The following is a 17,451-nucleotide window of genomic DNA, read 5'->3' on the forward strand; positions in this document are numbered from 1 at the left end:
CATGGCACTCAGTTTAATAGGCTATACTATCTGTCTGTTTTCATTGTTTAGCCTAGATATGTAGGAGGCTATACTATCTAAGATGTGGAAGAACATATGTTGGAGGATGTCTGTCCAGAGACCCATTTCTTAGAATATAGTTTTGCTATTCTTTGACATAACTATGAGGTGAGCAGCTAACCTGCTGTTCACTCTTGTTGCCTCACCACAGGACCATAGCAATGGAGCCAGCCAACCATGGAGTGAAATCTCTTAAAATAAACCTTTCCTTTTTAAGTTGTTGTGGCTGAAAGTATTTTGTCACACTAACCAAATGCTCACTTACACACATGGTTTTCTTCTATCTTTTCCCTTGAGAGTCTGTTGTTGTGGAATATTAGTTTAAGGTGTGTTACATTCATTTATACTATGGATTATTTGCTTAATGATGCAAAGATGTGTGGCATTCTTTTATGTTGTATTTGTTTAACTCTGTAAAGCTGCACTACTCTGCCTGCCTAAAACACCTGATTGATCTAATAAAGAGCTGAATGGCCAATAGCTAGGCAGGAGAGAGAAACAGGTGGAGCTGGCTGGCAGAGAGAATAAATAAGAGGAGTGAGAAAAAGAGCAGAGGAAGACATCAGGGCCAGCCACACAGCCACAGTCAGCCACAGAGTAAGAAAGAAAGCAAGATAGACTAAAGAGGGGTAAAAAGCCCACAGGCAAAAATGTAGTTAAAGAGAAATGGGATAATTTAAATTAGAAAAGCTGGCTAGAAGCAACCCAACCTAAGGCTGGGCATTCATAGTAAGAATAGATAGGAAATACTGTGAACAGGGAGTGGGCCCAAATGACCCCTGCCTTCAGCAAGCTACACCTCCACCAAAGCCCCACAACTTTCTCTAACAGTGCTACCTGCTAGACACCAAGGACTCTAACCTAGAGCCTACAGGGGGTATTTCACATTAAACCACCACCATAACTAATGCCTTTATAAATATGTTACTTTATTATTTTTATCTTTATACAAATTAAATTGAACTAATTTTGTTTCCTGAATATGTTAAGACATAAACATTCTTCAAGTTAAAACTGTATGGTGGTGTATTTAGAGAAGCATCATTTCTCCCCTCAATTAATAGTGTTTTGTCAGTGTCTATTCCTGATTTGAGCATGCGTGTGTGTGCATAATGGAAGCTAGGAGATAACCTTGGATATCATTCCTTAAGAGCTCTCCACCTTGTGTTTGAGACAGGGTTACTCACTGACCTGGAGCTAGACGAGTAGGCAAGGCTGGCTGGCCAGTGAACCCATCTACCTGTCTCCACATTACCAGTGCTAAGATTTTAAGCACATACCACCACACTCAGTTTTTCTTGTGTGGAGCCCAAAAATTGAAAACATTTTACTAACTAAGCTGTCTCCACAGCACCCAATTCCCACTTTCTACAATGTACTATGACTATCTAAAATGTTATTATTGGGGAAAGGTAACTGTTTATGTACAAAGACTATTTTTATTAATGTGGTTATTCCTTGTGAATCCAATTATTTCTAAAAAGATCTATCTTGAGTGTTTGTGGCTACACACAGAGTAATGCATCACTGTAATCCTAGCTACTTGGAGGCACAGTCAGGACGATTACAAACTCAAAGCTATCTATCCTGGACAACTTAGTTGGATCCTGTCTCAAAACAATGGGGTGGGGAAACAGGGGTACAGTTCTGTAGTAAAGTACTTGCCTAGCATGCATGCACAAGGAAAGACCCTGAGCTCAATTCTTAATACAGTAAAACAAATAACAAAAATATGGATGCATTAGTTTCTTATGGTTGCTGTAGTACACTAGCACAAACTTAGTCACCATGAATGTATTAGCTTCTGAAGCCAGAAGTCCTACTTTTGTTTAGGTTACTATTTTCTAACTTTTTCTCCCACATTCTTTGGCTCTTGGTTGCCTTTTATCTTCAAAGATGCTAATGGCTACTTGATAGTCTCAACATGGTATTATTCTGACATCAATCTTCTGGCTCTTCTCCTTCATCTTGTAAAAGTCCTTGTCAATTACACTGAGCTACCTGAGGTGGTAGTGCCCGGAGAAGTGACCTTGAGCAGGATTTTGAAGAATGAACATTAGCAGGGCAACAAGATTTTTTTTTTCAAGAGTCTAGGGAAGAACCTGTCCCTTCCTGAACTTCACTTTCTCTCGCAACAGTAACAATGATCCGTTTACACATAAGATTCATAAGAAAAGAGGATTTATATGGTGTCACAGAGTGTGAATCAGGTCTGTATTCAGTTATGAGAATTAGACTGGTGAAACAGCACCATCACCCAGTTTACCTTCTCAAGGTGAAAGGATCGGACGTGGTCTGCGTGTCATAATTGAGCACTTAGTAAGGAATGATACTATGATATTCTAAAGGGTAAAATTTCCTTTACCCAAAAAGGTGTAGTAAAATACAACCTGTTCACACCCATATTTCTAGTATTATGTGTTTTAAATTTTACATAATTAGTAATCTCAAATTTTAAGGTGTTACACTGATTTCTATTCCCAAGTAGCAATATTTGTTTCTGTGTTCATAGCTATGTTTACTTAGAAAATAAATGTTCTATGTGGTGATAGATTGTGTACCCTACTAAACTTGCCTGAGGATCAGAGGACAGAGACAGCCACTAGATTAGACATAGAGGTCAGGCAGTGGTGGCACCTACCTTTAATCCCAGAACTTGAGATCTCATGCCTTTGCTTAGGAAGCACACGTCTTTAATTCCAGGAAGTAATATGGCAGGACAGAGAAAGGTATATAAGGCATGAGGAAGCAGGAACTCATTCTTTAGGCTGAGGATTTTGTAGAGGTAAGAACTAGTAGCTGGCTGTTCTGTTTCTCTGATCTTTCAGCTTTCACTCTGATATCTGGCTCTGGGTTTTTGTTTGTTTATTTTTGTTTTTAAATAAAAAAAAAATCTAATATTTGAACAACAGTTTTAAGCTATGACCAGATGCCTACTTGAGCCTGAATAGTTTCCTAGTCTGCTGTTGTCTATTCCCATGTAATGCTGCACAGTAACAGTAAAGGAGACAGAATGGAAAACAGTCTGGTGATATTTTCTACTGAATAGTAAATATATATCAACAGAACACTATGTCTCAGCTTCCAAAAGGTAAACTGAGGAACAGAAGAACATACTTTTTTTTTTTAATTGTAGTTTACCATGTATCTATGTATATTCATACAGTATGTGGGAGTGTGCACTAACATGCCATAATGTACATGAGGAGGTCAGAGGACCAGTCTGTGGAACTGGTTCTCTCCTTCCACCTTTATGTGCTTTTGGGGATGGAAATCAGGTCAGCAACCATGCACAAATGCATGTTCCCCTGTTTACCATCTCACAATCCCAGAAGGCCATACTCTGAAGACAGGATGTATTCTGGAAAGCCTTGCTTTCCTTTCTGATCAGTTCATTGCAGGGAAAAGTTTAATACTAGTTAAGGCTTAGTCATGAGGATTTATCATTTAACTGACCAATATTTATTACTTGCCTATTTTCTCTGCATATCAGATTATAACAATGACTTATTAGACTTCTGAGACATAACAGAAAATGCTAAATTCTTGAGGATGGAGATAAATATAAGGTAGACTCCTTAGAAGTTCACAGTTCAGTGAGGGTGGCAAATTGATAGTTAAAACACAAAAAATACTAACATATATAATATGTAGGACAGCATAGAAAAGAGGGCAATTAATCCTCCTGCCATTTGAAAGCTGCTTGTTTACAAGTTGAGTAGGCACGTTTTATAGGACACTAATCTCTGAGGTGCTAAAAGAGATAACTGAAGTTTATACAAAGAGAACTCTGTGACAAGAAAGATCAACTCAATTTAATTTTCACTATTTTGTCACAGGTCACGTTCAATAAAGATAACTAAACAGACATATTTAATAGTAGCACCCAAGTGCCATAGAAATAATAGGAAGAATTGGGGAGATGACTCAGTTGGTAAAATACTTTTGTAACTCTGGCTCTGTTGTGGAGGGTGGTGAAGAGATAGGTGGATCCCCAGAACTCACTGATCAGCCAGACTCAAAGCCAGGCTGTAAACTCTGGGTTTAGGAAAAGATCCTATCTCAAATGAGAAGGTAGTAAAAGTAATTGGCATCAACCTCTGGCGTCTACATACATAAGCACCCATGTGTACACAGCCCGCCCCTAAACACACACACACACACACACACACACACACACACACACACACACACACACTTTCTTTGGCACATTTTCATCTTCCTATTTTAGGGATATATACTTTAAAAATGTTCTTAAACAAGTTTATGCCAAAGAATTATTACATGCTACAACAGTAGCTTTCCCAGAAGACTAAATATCAGTTATTTTCTACCAAAGCATTCAAAAACAGAAAGAATTTTCTGAATAACAAGATACACTTACAATCACATTTTAAGAAATTTATGTGCGAAGTAGAAATAATGTTTGAAAATAAATAAAAACATGTTTTTAATAAGTTAAAAATGTATATTGAATATACATGGAGTCAGAGAGACAACTGACCCAACAGTAGCTAATGAAAAGCTGGTTAAAGTTACCTATGAGTGAAAAGAAACGTATAGCAACATGAAGATGAACAGAAAATTATGGAGAGTGAAACCTGGAATGGCAGAACACAACTATTTTAAAAACAGAAAGCTTTCAAACTGAGAAAAAAAGAGCTGGGTGGTGTTGGTGCACGCCTTTAATCCCAGCACTTGGGAGGCAGAAGCAGGTGGATCTCTGTGTGTTCAAGGCCAGCCTGGGCTACCAAGTTCCAGGAAAGGTGCAAAGCTACACAGGGAAACCCTGTCTCGAAAAACCAAAATAAAAAAATAAATTAATTAATTAATTAAATTTTAAAAATTAAAAAAACAAACTGAGAAAAACAAATCATTATCTTAAAAATTCTTATAAGAACAAAAGGAATGCTCCCGTTACATTCCCACTCTGAAAGGAACCTTACAGTCTTACCTACTTCCTTCATCTCCGTGCCCCATAACCCTAGCCCCAAGCTCCCAACCCAGGCGATGAGCTCTGGTAATGGCCTAACATTGGCTGTCCACAAAATCCAACCAAACGCCTGGTGGGAAGAGAATGTCTTCAGACAGGCCTACCTGCACCAGGTGCTTTGCTATACCATCTACACATGCCAATCCTTCTTTCTTTTTTCTTTTTTCGATTCCTTCTTTCCATTTTACTTTTTTCCTTTCCTCCCTCTCTTCTTTCTCTAAATCAGTCAAGAGTCCCCTTATTAAACTATTTTCCTACTTTCCTTCATCGTCTCTTTCTTATTTTTTCCTTGAAAAGATTAATGTGGAATATACAAAGGATAATTAATCTCAAAATTAACCTCCAATTACTAGAGAGCAAAATAAAATAATTTAAAAAGATTATCTTCAAATGATCAAACACTCAATCACCTTGAATTCTGGCCCTGTTTCGCCTGTACACTGAAAATCTTATGAGACATGATTACCCTTTCTATATTTCTGAGGTACTGTGCCAGATACAGAGGATACAACAATAGGAAAATATAGCACATTTAGAAGCCCATAATCTCCTAAAGGAAATTTCTTATAAATGCAATTGGCCTTTCCTATTTAATTAGGGTAGAATTATCAGAACATACAGCCAAACTGCCCTAAAGAGGCTCAGACCAACTGATCTACTTGGCAAGGACACTCTCCAGCATGATGAGTTACTTGCAGTTTGTGCAGTATGCTCCAGGTTTTCAGCTTTCATGAGCTGTCACTTGTGCTGGAGTGGGCTTTTATTGATGTAGGTGCCCTTGAGTCATTTCAGCTCCTGTTAGTAACCCTCACTCCTACTGTGTAAGCAGTACTAACAAGTAGCACTCATTGGTTCATCAAGCTGGGCTTTAGTGATATCCTTACTTTGGTCTATCATTGGTTCCCTACTTTGGATGAGTAAATGTTTCCTCATGTCCCCCAGGAATGGTGCTGAATGATACTTCTCATTGTATTTTTAAAATTTTAACTTGGACTTCAAGATCAAAGGTTCCCAAGGAGTGAATCCATGTCCAGTACTGTAAACATAAGCAAAATCACAGGCCACAGGGAAGAATCTTTCAATACCGTTTTTCTAACTATTTGTTTAGATTCACAGATCAGTCACTTTCTTTAAGAGTGTGGCCACTGATACGTTTCCTATGCTCCGAGACGACCCCACACCCCTGAGCATATGTGAAGCTCTGATTGGACAAGAGGAGAACATGAAGTTAGAAGGGAGGATAATGGTGGGTCCTGGAGGAGTTCATGGGGAGGGAGTAAGGGGGTGGGTCTGACCAAGATGTATTAATTCCAATTTCTAGTTCTAAGCTGGCTTTAAACTTCTGCAACCCTCTGTCTTAGCTTCCTGAGTACTAGGATCACAAAATTCACTGTTTAGAAGGATACAATTCAGTGGTTTTAGTACAAAGTCATATACTACTATTAATATTTAACCCAAAACAATTCCATCATCTAAGAGAAATCTTAGACCTCATAGTACCCCAAACTAGCCTTGGGGAAATATTATTCTAGTTTCTGGCTATATAAATTTGCCTATTCTGGACTTTTCATATAAACAGAATCATACTATATGTGGCCTTTTGTGTCTGGCTTCCTCACTTAGCATAGTTTCAAGGTACATCCATGATATAGCACATATCGATACTACACTCCTTTGTATGGCTGAATAATAAAGTGTATTAAATCATCCATTCATAACAGACATTTGTGACTACTTATTTCAATTTGGTATAAGGATGCTATGAACATTCACACATTTTTGAACAAGTTTTCAGTTAAGAATTTGATACATTTATTTACATACATATGTATGAAAAACCATCACCATAAAAGGTTTCCTTGTGACACTTTGTAATCTTTCTCTTCTCACCTATAATGTAGTCAGAGACCTGTTTTTGTCACCACAGACTAGACTGCAATTTAAGAAACTGAATCGTAAGTTATGCACTCTTTTCATGTGATGGTTTTCATTCAGCACAATTATTTTTAAGTAATCGATGTTGGACATATCAATAATTCATTCTTTTATATTGTATATCCCTTCACATGGATAGAACACAGATTTTAATATATTCCTATTATTAATTCCCTATTACCTTTAGTGAACACTAAGACTGCTTTCAATTTTTTACTATTAAAAAATGGCTATGGACATTCATGTGCAAATATTTTTATGGATATATATTATCATTTTCCTTAGGTAAATGCCTAGGATGAACTTCACTTTAAAAAGTAAACAACCCATAGTCCAAGGTAGTTTTTCTCACTCTAATTAGCAAAGAACAATGTTCCAGTTCCTTGCTATCTATTCAAATATGCAAGCAGGCAACCTTTTCACAAGCTAGGACACCTGATGTGCCTATCTCCATCCCTAAGTTATATGCCTCATTACAATTCTAGCAAGCAGTCAATGCCAAGTGTCCCTCCTCTGTTTCCTTTCTTCGCTGTAAGTTGCTCCCAATATCCAAACTATGCCAATGGGTGATACAAAAGTCAGTCCCTCGGGAAGTTTGTTCCAGTCTTCTCTCCTCCTGACACAGCTAAGCTACAATAGATAACAAATGGTTTCTTTATATTTTCTTTACCATGTAGGTCAGGTGATACTAACTTAAATCTTTCTTTCCATCCATGGGTTTCTATAAGAAGATATTTTAAAATCCAGGATAAGACATACCTAATTGCTGAAATAAAAGAGCCACACTAGTGCCTGTGACAGGAAGACTGTCATGCAAAGGAGTCTGGATCAGCTGTCTGTCTCCTGCACCCAAGGAAAATAGCTTCTGCAGAATGAGAGAAACATATATAAAGCCATAAGAAACAATAGGAAGCAGTAACATATAACCTAAAACATACAAGTCACACTGTGTACAACTCAAAATATCAGAAAATTCAGTCCATGAAAGTTGAAAATTTAGTAGATGAGACACAAAATTCATTGACAATTTTAACTGACTAAAAACATGTTAACATCAGGACCTATTTGCATCTTCAAAGGCCCACAGGAGCATTTATTTCTTTGAAGGGCAGGCCTGATGATGACCAAGGCCACCTTTAAGATTCTGTCCTTGAAACAGGATGGAAAAGAAGGGAGGCTGAGAGAAAGGGGGGAGAAGAAGAGGGAAGGGGAGGGAGGGAGTAGGGAAGGAAGGGGAGGGAGAAGAAAGAGGGGGCAAGGAATTGAAGACAAAAGACATTGAGAAAGAGTAGAGTTAAAAATGGTAATTTTCCTACATGTAACATCTTTTTAAAATTTAACATTTTAGGGGGCTGGAGAGATGGCTTAGTGGCTTAAGAGCACCTGCTGCTCTTTCAGAGGATCCAAGCTTAGTTTCCAGGATCCGTGTCAGAAGACTTGCAACCATCTGTAATTCTAACTCTAAGGGATCTGCTGCTACTGAGTTCCTAGGATACCAACACTCACCTGTACCCACATGCAAACACACACCCACACACCTATACGTAATTAAAAATATAAATGAAACTTCAAAACTTCTTCTCAAACAATGTTTTTAATAGACTAAAATACAAATAACTTGATTTTTCAGAGGGTTGTCTCTCTTCTTCCATATTATATAAAAACAAAATACAAGGCCAACTAGTTGTTTTTAAGTTCTAAGGAGAAAAGTCTTCTTTCTTGTTCTGTTTGGTATTGGAGACTGATTGCAAGGCCTACATGATGAGCACATGCTCTCACTAGAGCCATTTGCCTTGCTCCAATGCTCTGTAAAAGATGGAGGTCCTAGAAACAATAATAAATCGTAGCAACAAAGATTCTTACTTTTCTGCTTCAGAGACAATTTTTTAAAATGTTAAGATATGGAGAATAAAGGTATTTTAAAAAATGGTTACAAAGGGACTTTTCTTAATGTCTCCTAATTTTGGTTAAAGTTTTTACTTAAGTATAACTATATAGAGTGAAAAAAGAAAGTAGCAAAAATATTTTGAAAAATTCTACCTAAAGAAATGTATGTCCAAGCTGGGTGGTAGTGGTGCACGCCTTTAATCCCAGCACTTGAGAGGCAGAGCCAGGCGGATCTCTGGGAGTTCAAAGCCAGCCTGGTCTACAGAATGAGATCCAGGACAGGCACCAAAACTACACAGAGAAACCCTGTCTCAAAAAAAAAAAAAAAAAAAAAGGGTATGTCCAAAAAGTTAAAAAGTAGAATTGAATTGAAGTCACATTAAATATGCCTGCTAATTATGCTATGTGAAAGGGGAATTCAGTCTTGAAATCATTCTTTTTTAAAAGATTTTTTTAATTATTTAAATTTTGTGTGTGTGTGTGTGTGTGTGTGTGTGTGAGAGAGAGAGGGGGGGGGAGATGGGGGGGGCAGGTATATGCACATGGATGCAAGTGCCTAAAGAGGTCAGAGTCCACTGGAGCTGGGCTTATAGGCAATTGTGAGCCTCCTGATGTGTGTGCTATCTCAGGTACTCTGGAAGAATAGCATGTTCTCTTAAGCACTGGGCCATCTCTCCAGCCCTTGAAATTGGCCTACTGACTTATGAAAAGAATGGAATCTTAGGTGTCTAGAAGGTACACCATAGAGACAAGGTTTAGCTAAAGTAGGATGCTCTTTAAGACAAAAATATTTAAAAACTTCTTCCTCTCTCTTCATAAATTAAGTTTAACTGCCTTTTATTCTATTTACCTGAGACCCTCCAGCAGCTGGGACAAGGCAAGCACAAAGATTTGCAATGAGACTTTCCAAAGAGACACTTAAGCTGTCCACGTACACAGTATAGATCAAACCTAAGCAAGCCTGCAAAGAGAGAGGTGCATGCAGTCATTTCATGGCAGTGTCACTAAAAATAAACTGTGACATCTCTTCTAGGAAAATGTCTCTTTGAACCATGTAAATTATACTCTACATTAAACATGAAATGAATCTAAGCCACAAATTAAATTTATTAAATTTTCCTCTAGGAGCAGAACACCCAAATGAGCTTCTAAGATGAGTTTAGAGAAAGCAGAAAGCCATCATTTGTAAAACAGGTATCTCTATTAGATAACCACTCCAGCAAATTTGCAAGGCTGAATTGTTTTTTTCTATACAGTTTGTCTGATTGTTTTTAACTTATTTTAAGAAACTCTATATTTCAAGATAAAAATTCAGAGATACTGTTGTATGGTTCTTATAAATTCAGAATATTTCTGGAAACTTAAACTTCTAAGAATTATAACAAGGAACAGCAAAGCAGGTAAAATATATGATTATCACTTTGAAGACAGCAAGTGGTGAAGTAAGGTAAAATGCAATCTTTCTTTTCTTTCTTTTCCTTGTGTTTGGGGTGTGTATATGTGCTCATGTGTACTCACGGATACTGGAGAAGGATGCCAACAGTTTCTTCAGTAGCTCCCTACTTTATGTTTTGAAATAGGGTCTCTCACTGGACCTGGAGCTCATGGGTTCAGCTAGACTGGCTGGCCTGTGAGCTCTGGGGATCCTCCTGTCTCCCTGTCCTAATTCCTCCATCCCAGAACTCAGGTCAGACATGTGACCAGTCCTGTGCTTGGCTTTACAGGAGTACTAGGATCCAAATTCAAATCCTCTTGTTGGCGCAGCAAGCTCTTTTCTGACTGATTCCTTTTCTTACTCCTAACATACAATCTCAATTTTGTAGCTTACTGAAATTTGTGACTGAAAAATTAGTCACTAATTTATAGTAATGTAGTAATGGCACACACTAAATAGTATGTCACAAAACATACTAACAGAGTCATAATTGTCACTGTAATAGTGAGGTTGTTATTTATTCTAAAAATGCATAATCTCACTTTCTAATTTTTATATTGTATATTAGTACATATATGTATATTTTCATACATTTTTATACTTGAAAAGTTTGAATATTAAAAAAGGAGAAAATCTACAAGCACCAAGTGGCATCTCACTATGTTGGCCAGGCTTGCCCAGGACTTCAGGTCCTCTTGTTTCTACCTTTTAAATACCACAATTGCTAACATGGGCCATTAGGCTTGGCTTTAAACATATTTTAAAGACATGACCAGAATTATCTAAAATCTCATATAATGCTATTATTAACTGTAACCTAACTTCACAAACTTAATAAACATGTTCACAGTTGTTATACTATCATTGCATTTTAAATTTCCTGAAGGTAATCAAGTTATTTTTATGATTTATAATTTTACATTTAATTAACATGAGGTCTATTTTAAAAGAAACACATTCTTATCAGTGTGACTAGTTATGTTATCTTACTCAGGGATTGTTTTCATCCAACACAAATTTGTTTCTTCATGTCACACTATTTTTATTTTATTGGTTAATCACTAACTCAATTTAACAATATTTCTAATACAAAAAAAAAACCTTGTCACTTTAGTTTATTCAAAATAGACTTATACAATAATACAGATTAAAAATGAAAACTATGAGCTCTTTACCCTAGAAATTTCTGGGTAGTCTAATCTGGATACCAAGACGAGGCTTTTGGGAGCAAACACTTCTGCAGGTTGAATTAAAGCAGACACTTCTTCACCTTCAATCTCTTCCTTCTTTGTTCCCTGGAAAAAGAGAAATTACAATCAACATACAAAGTTTCCTAGGTTCATAATTCACACAATATATTCAAACTACACACCTTGCAGATAATTTATAAGAATCCAAATTAATTACAAATACTAGGCAAAAAATGACAAAGAAAGAAATATTTGTTTCAATTTATTTTCAAAGTTCCTTGGGCTACAGATATGTACACCAACTTTGAGTGTTTCATTTCTGAGGAATCAAGGTAAGGCATGTTTAAGTTAATCTTAAGTAATGATCTAAACAACTAAAAATGTTACTTATTTAAGTGTAAAGCCAGTCTTTAAGAGAATAGGAAAAGTCTGTTCTAGAAATAAGGCATTGATTTTCATTTCTGTTTTTCTGTTTCGCCCAATCTTTTCCTCCTATGGGGATTTTAAGGCCTGCAGAAAGCTCAGTGTTCTTGAAGTAAAAGCACACTGAGTTGTCAAGTGCTTCTGTTCACATACAATAGCAATTGCCTTAAAAAGAGAGAACCTTTTTTAAGTACAGAAAGCAAAACTTTGTAATTAGTGTCATGAAAATGTATGCTCATAAATGGTTAAAATTTAAAGTATATTTACCACAATAAAATACAAAGTTGAAAAAAAAAAAAAGACACCTAAGTTTCAACAACTAACTACTAGTCAATAAGCCTGCAAACATTTTATTTGGAATGCTAAGAGTTAAGAGCACTGGCTGGTCTTCCAGAGGACCCCAGTTGTTTTCTCAGCACCCACATGGTAGCTCACAACTGTCTGTAACTCTGGTCCCAGGGGATCGGAAGCCCTCTTCTAGTCTGTGGCACTGCATGCAGGTGGTACATAAACATAAATGTTGTCAAAGCACCCAGACACATAAGACAAAAACAAATCTTTGGATGGGGCAAAGGCAAGACCAAGTTCCATGAAGGCTTCAGACATAATTTGGGAGCACAAGGTGGAATGGCAAAGCACAAAAAGCACAAGGTGGAGTAGCACTGCCTTGTGCCTACCCCAAGAACCACACACTGCCATTAGCACGCACATCTTCGCACTCAATCTCATGGTGGCCAAGTCCCACTTCAAGTACTTTGTGTCACAGCTAAAGAAGAAGAAAGAGGTCCTAGGGGAGACTGTGAACTTGGGTAGTTGAGAAGACACCAAGCAGGAGGAACTTCAACATCTGGCTGTACTATGACTCTGGCAGTGGCATGCACCAACATTGTCAGTACTGTGACCTGAGCACAGAGGGAAGCACCATGCATTCCATCCAACCATCGTCAACATGCAGTGGTATCATGACAAGTTCACCCATGTACGATATAGCCAACCATCAAGGTGGGCAAGATGGCCACTGCCAGTGGCCTCTGTCAAGTCATCCAAGGCTCCAAGATTAAGTTCTCGCTGCCCCAGGTAATGCTAGCAGAAGCTGTGCTTTCACCACTAAGAGGCCCAACACCTTTTTCTAGATGGAGAAGACCAACAAATAAAGTCCACCAAAGAGTAAAAATTAATAAATCTTTAAAAAAATTCAAGTCCACAAGTAATTCCTGTGTCCTTATTGTTTGACAAGACTCTGACACACTGAAAGTTTTAAGAAGGGAGTGGGCAGATATTTCCTCTAACTAAAGCCCCTTTCCTCTTACCTTCCTAGTATCTATGATTCAGCTTAAACTCATTTCCTCCTGAAACCTTCCTTTCCTGACCTTTTTCCTCTTGCTTTCCAGTATGGCTTACCAACACATCAGACTTGCTTATATGCTTGCTATTCAGTATTTCCCCAAATTCCACAAACTGCCAGTTGTCTACTTAACATCTCAAACATGGTCAAAACATAATCCTTCTCCCTAAACTTCATTCTCCTGTACTGTGTGGCCCATGACTAATAATGGCAATCCCACTTTTTGTGTGGTAAAACTCAAATTATGATTCTTGTCTCAGTTATAGCTCATATCCAATTGTCAGAATAGCCTGACCTCTCAATTTTCCCACTACTACCACCAAACAGGGAGCTTGTATCTTGTTTGGATTATTACAACAGCCTGCTTTTATTCCCTTTCTTCTTTTTAAGCCTTACTCTTCCTCACTGCTCTTCAGACACAGCAGGTATGGTCTCATCTACGGGACCTGCCTATTCTTCTTTGCCTGGAATGCTTTCCACAGACAAGCTAAGGTTTGTGTTCCTGTGCCTCATTTCATGTTCTTCCTGCTCTGACAGCCTCTGCTGACCTCTCTATCAGAAAGCAGAGCTTAAATATCCCTTGTCCTTTTTCCTACCCTTGTTTTCCTCCTCCATGACCTTATCGGCAACACATTAACAGTTTTTAACAATCTTAGCTTTTTCTTTTTGGCCCTATTTCTCCCACTGGACTAAAAACAGGTCAGGATTCTGTTTTGTTCAATGATGATTACTGAGCTCCTAAAATAAGGGATGGGGCATGAGGTTATCACCTGGTATTTGTTCACTACATAAATGCAGGAATAAAATTTATTTTCTGAGTATTTCATTGAGAGACATCTTTCCTTCCCACTTAGAGGCCAGAAACTATATTTTCACTTCCCTTTAGAGTCCATTTGGTTTCTGGTATAGTGTAACATAACCAAAAATCAGTTGTCCAAGGAATGTACACATCCAAAGGGAACTATCTGTATGATAAAAGGTCCATATGCTCTTGAAAGAGAAAGACTCTGATTTGTAACAAAGAACAAATAAAATTAGTCCGACTGGTTTCTGGAATCCTTAAAAAATAGTAGAAAAGTGATGATTATTAATTTACCAAAATTTCCACACTTAATGAATCATGGCCTTCATGGATTACTAAAAACTCAAAATGGCAAAAATGACTGAAATTCCTGGAACAGATAAACCTATCCACATTTTTATGAGATTGTGATAATTGCCCTAGAGTATCATTAAAAGACAACTTGAGTAAGCAGATAGCCATTTCAAATAAATGACCATTAGACTACTTTAGCCAAAACACAAAACAGAATATGTAGCCACTACTTAAAGCTGTTCATTAGTTAAATACCCACCAATTATTAACAAGAAAAAAAGGGTCAATACAATGTAAATCAGAATTAAGTAAAAACCACCTCATGTTTTACATTTCTACAGTGATTTTTCTTACAGATGTAGAGTTTCCTTGGAAGTCCTGAAATGCTGTTATCCTTGACCCCAGTAACCATCTTCTAAGAACCAATGCCCCGAAGGCGGGGACAAAGTTCATTAGTGAGCACTTGCTTAGCATGCACAAGGATCTACACTCAACTCCCAACAACCAAGCATGTATGTATGTGCATGTATTCCTGTGTGTATCCCCCCACATACGTAAATACAATGCCCCAAGTTTAAGGAAACAGTCACAAATCCATTTTGAAGGGAAAAAAATGTATACAGACAGTTGTTAGGTAAAATAAAGTATTTTCTCTAATATAATTTTTTTTTCTAGAAATAATTTATCAGGCCATGGAAATAATGCTTCTTCTATTTTGCGGCTAAACTATCTTTGGTGTAATCATTATTAGTGACACTGGCTTGTATGTTTTGTTTTGAGGAAGTGTTTCACTGTTGCTTGACATTTACTATGTAGACTGAGCTGGCCTGAGCTCATGACAATCCTCCTGCCTCAGCTTCTTGAGTGCTGATATTATAGGCATGAACAACCATGTCAAGCTTGGCTTGTATATTAACAATGATGAATTTTCACCAAAAAACAAGCAGGAAATTAAATGAACTTGAGAGATTTTATGATGCTTCGAAATTTATATTTGATATTGCAAGATATTGTTACATTTTCTAGCTCAACATTATAAAGCCTTCTAACCTAAAAGAAATTTTTTTTTTTATTTTCAGTATACCCCATTAAAGCTATAAATTTACTGTAAATGACTTTTACTGAATTATCTTGCATTGATTTGGAAGGTCAACTCATCTTTTAAAATGTTCTTATATGTGTACTAGTGTTTTATCTGCATGTTTGATCTGTGTATTACATACACACCTGGTGACTGAGGAGTCTAGAAGAAGGAGGGCATCAGATCCCCTAGAACTGGAGTTACAAGTGGCTATGAGTTGCCATGTAAGTCCTGGGAATTGAACCCTGGTCCTCTGGAAGAGCAGCCAGTGCTCTTACTCCTGGAGCCATCTCTCTTGGCCCCACCTCATCTTTTATCTACATCGGAATCACTTGTCACACCTTATCTATTAGTAGGTATTTGTGTCTACTGATTATTACGATGAACTATGTGAGACTGTCTACCCCTATATAATCCTGTCATGCTGATAGTCCCCATGCTTCCGTATAGGCTAAATTAATACCTGTTACATAAATGTACTTCCAAAATGCTATTGCCCTTCAAACACATGCTAAAATGCAATGCTGAAAGGTACTCTGGCTGATTTCATGGGATGCCTCCATACAGCTGAGAGGCTCTAGCTCCAGGAAGTTAATACTAGTGTTCAGGCTGGACGCTTCAGTCACATTTGTTGTACCATGGCGCTTGATTTTCCTATGAGAAGAAATGCTGCATTCAACATCTATTATGTTCATTTCTACTAATACAACATTATCCTACAAATCTTCCCATATTTCTTTAAACATTAAGCTTTTGTTTATGTTTTGGTTTGATTTGGTTTGGTTTGGTTTTTTTGAGATAGAGTTTCTCTGTACAGCGCTGGCTGTCCTGTAACACACTCTATAGACCAGATTGGCCTCAAACTCACAGAGATTCCCCTGACTCTGCTTTTTGAGTGCTGGGATTAAAGGCATGTGTCACTGTACCCAGCTGGAACAAATTTTTATACTTGCAGATTATTTTTATTCTTCTCTAAAAAACTGAATGCTTGCTGGTTGGTGGTGGTGCACACCTTTAATTCCAGTACTCAGGAGGCAGAAGCAGGTGTATCTCTGTGAGTTTGAGGCTAGCCTGGTCTACAAAGTAAGTTCCAAGACAGCCAAGGTTGTTACACAGAGAAACCCTGTCTCAAAACAAAACAAAACAAATTTAGTTCTACATTTCCTTTCTGAAATACATTTTCTTACCATGTACCATTAGACTGAGTTTCCTGAATAAAACAAGGACTTTAAACATTCCAGAATTAGAAAAAGGAATCTAAATAGGTGCAAAAATTCTCCATACTATAAAATTCCCCTGAAAAGATTCCTCATTTTTTGCCAAATGATTATTTAATCACAATGGAATGTTCACATGATAAAACCTGGTCCATTCTGGCAATGTCCATCCTGGAAAATATCGGATTCACAAGCATACACTTCCTCTGGTAAAGGCAATACACTGCAGTCTTGTTTGTGCAATGAAAGCACAGCTCCTGACCTACAGTACTAGCAAGGCAGGAAATTTAACTGGAGGCCTATTTATTGACCCAGAAAGCTACTGCTGCTTTAAATCATGGTGACATCAAAAACAAAAACACTTCTTACAAGTCATTACTTTCTAGAGTTCCTTAGAAGTTGACAGATGTTACTTAGCTAAAGGGTCTTGTAATCAAATAATTTTAGAAACAATAAACCAAATCAAGTTAAATAGAGTATATTTACAGCATGATTTCTGGCTCTGATATGTAATTTCAAGCAGAGGAGGCATAACATATAGCACTTCTTGATTTTATTAGGTCCCTTTCCCCCTTGACCTAATACCCTATTGGAACACACATCTAGAAAAGGCTGTCATTAAAACACACTTGTGTGGTGATATTTTATTTGTTCTCTAATAAATAAAACTTGCCTGGAGATCAGAGGAAAAAGCCAGCCATTATAAGTAAACACAAAAGCCATGCAATGTTAGCACATGCCTTTAATCCTATCACTTGGGAGGCGGGGATCTGTCTGGATCTATGGGAG

At 37.4% G+C, this 17,451-nt stretch overlaps 1 protein-coding gene across 1 annotated transcript in view; it reads right to left on the reverse strand.

Moving 5' to 3' along the window:
* Sbf2 (SET binding factor 2) overlaps window positions 1–17,451 on the reverse strand; it is a 345,635-nt gene that overhangs the window by 160,495 nt on the left and 167,689 nt on the right. Inside the window, exons 6-8 of the mRNA XM_036177261.1 lie at window positions 11,486–11,605; window positions 9,726–9,836; window positions 7,748–7,853 (exon numbers count right to left, since the gene is read on the reverse strand). Of these exons, the coding sequence (XP_036033154.1) occupies window positions 7,748–7,853; window positions 9,726–9,836; window positions 11,486–11,605 (337 nt within the window). The remainder of the gene's footprint in view (window positions 1–7,747; window positions 7,854–9,725; window positions 9,837–11,485; window positions 11,606–17,451) is intronic.

Source organism: Onychomys torridus, chromosome 1, assembly GCF_903995425.1.
Source record: "Onychomys torridus chromosome 1, mOncTor1.1, whole genome shotgun sequence".
Taxonomy (NCBI): domain Eukaryota; kingdom Metazoa; phylum Chordata; class Mammalia; order Rodentia; family Cricetidae; genus Onychomys; species Onychomys torridus.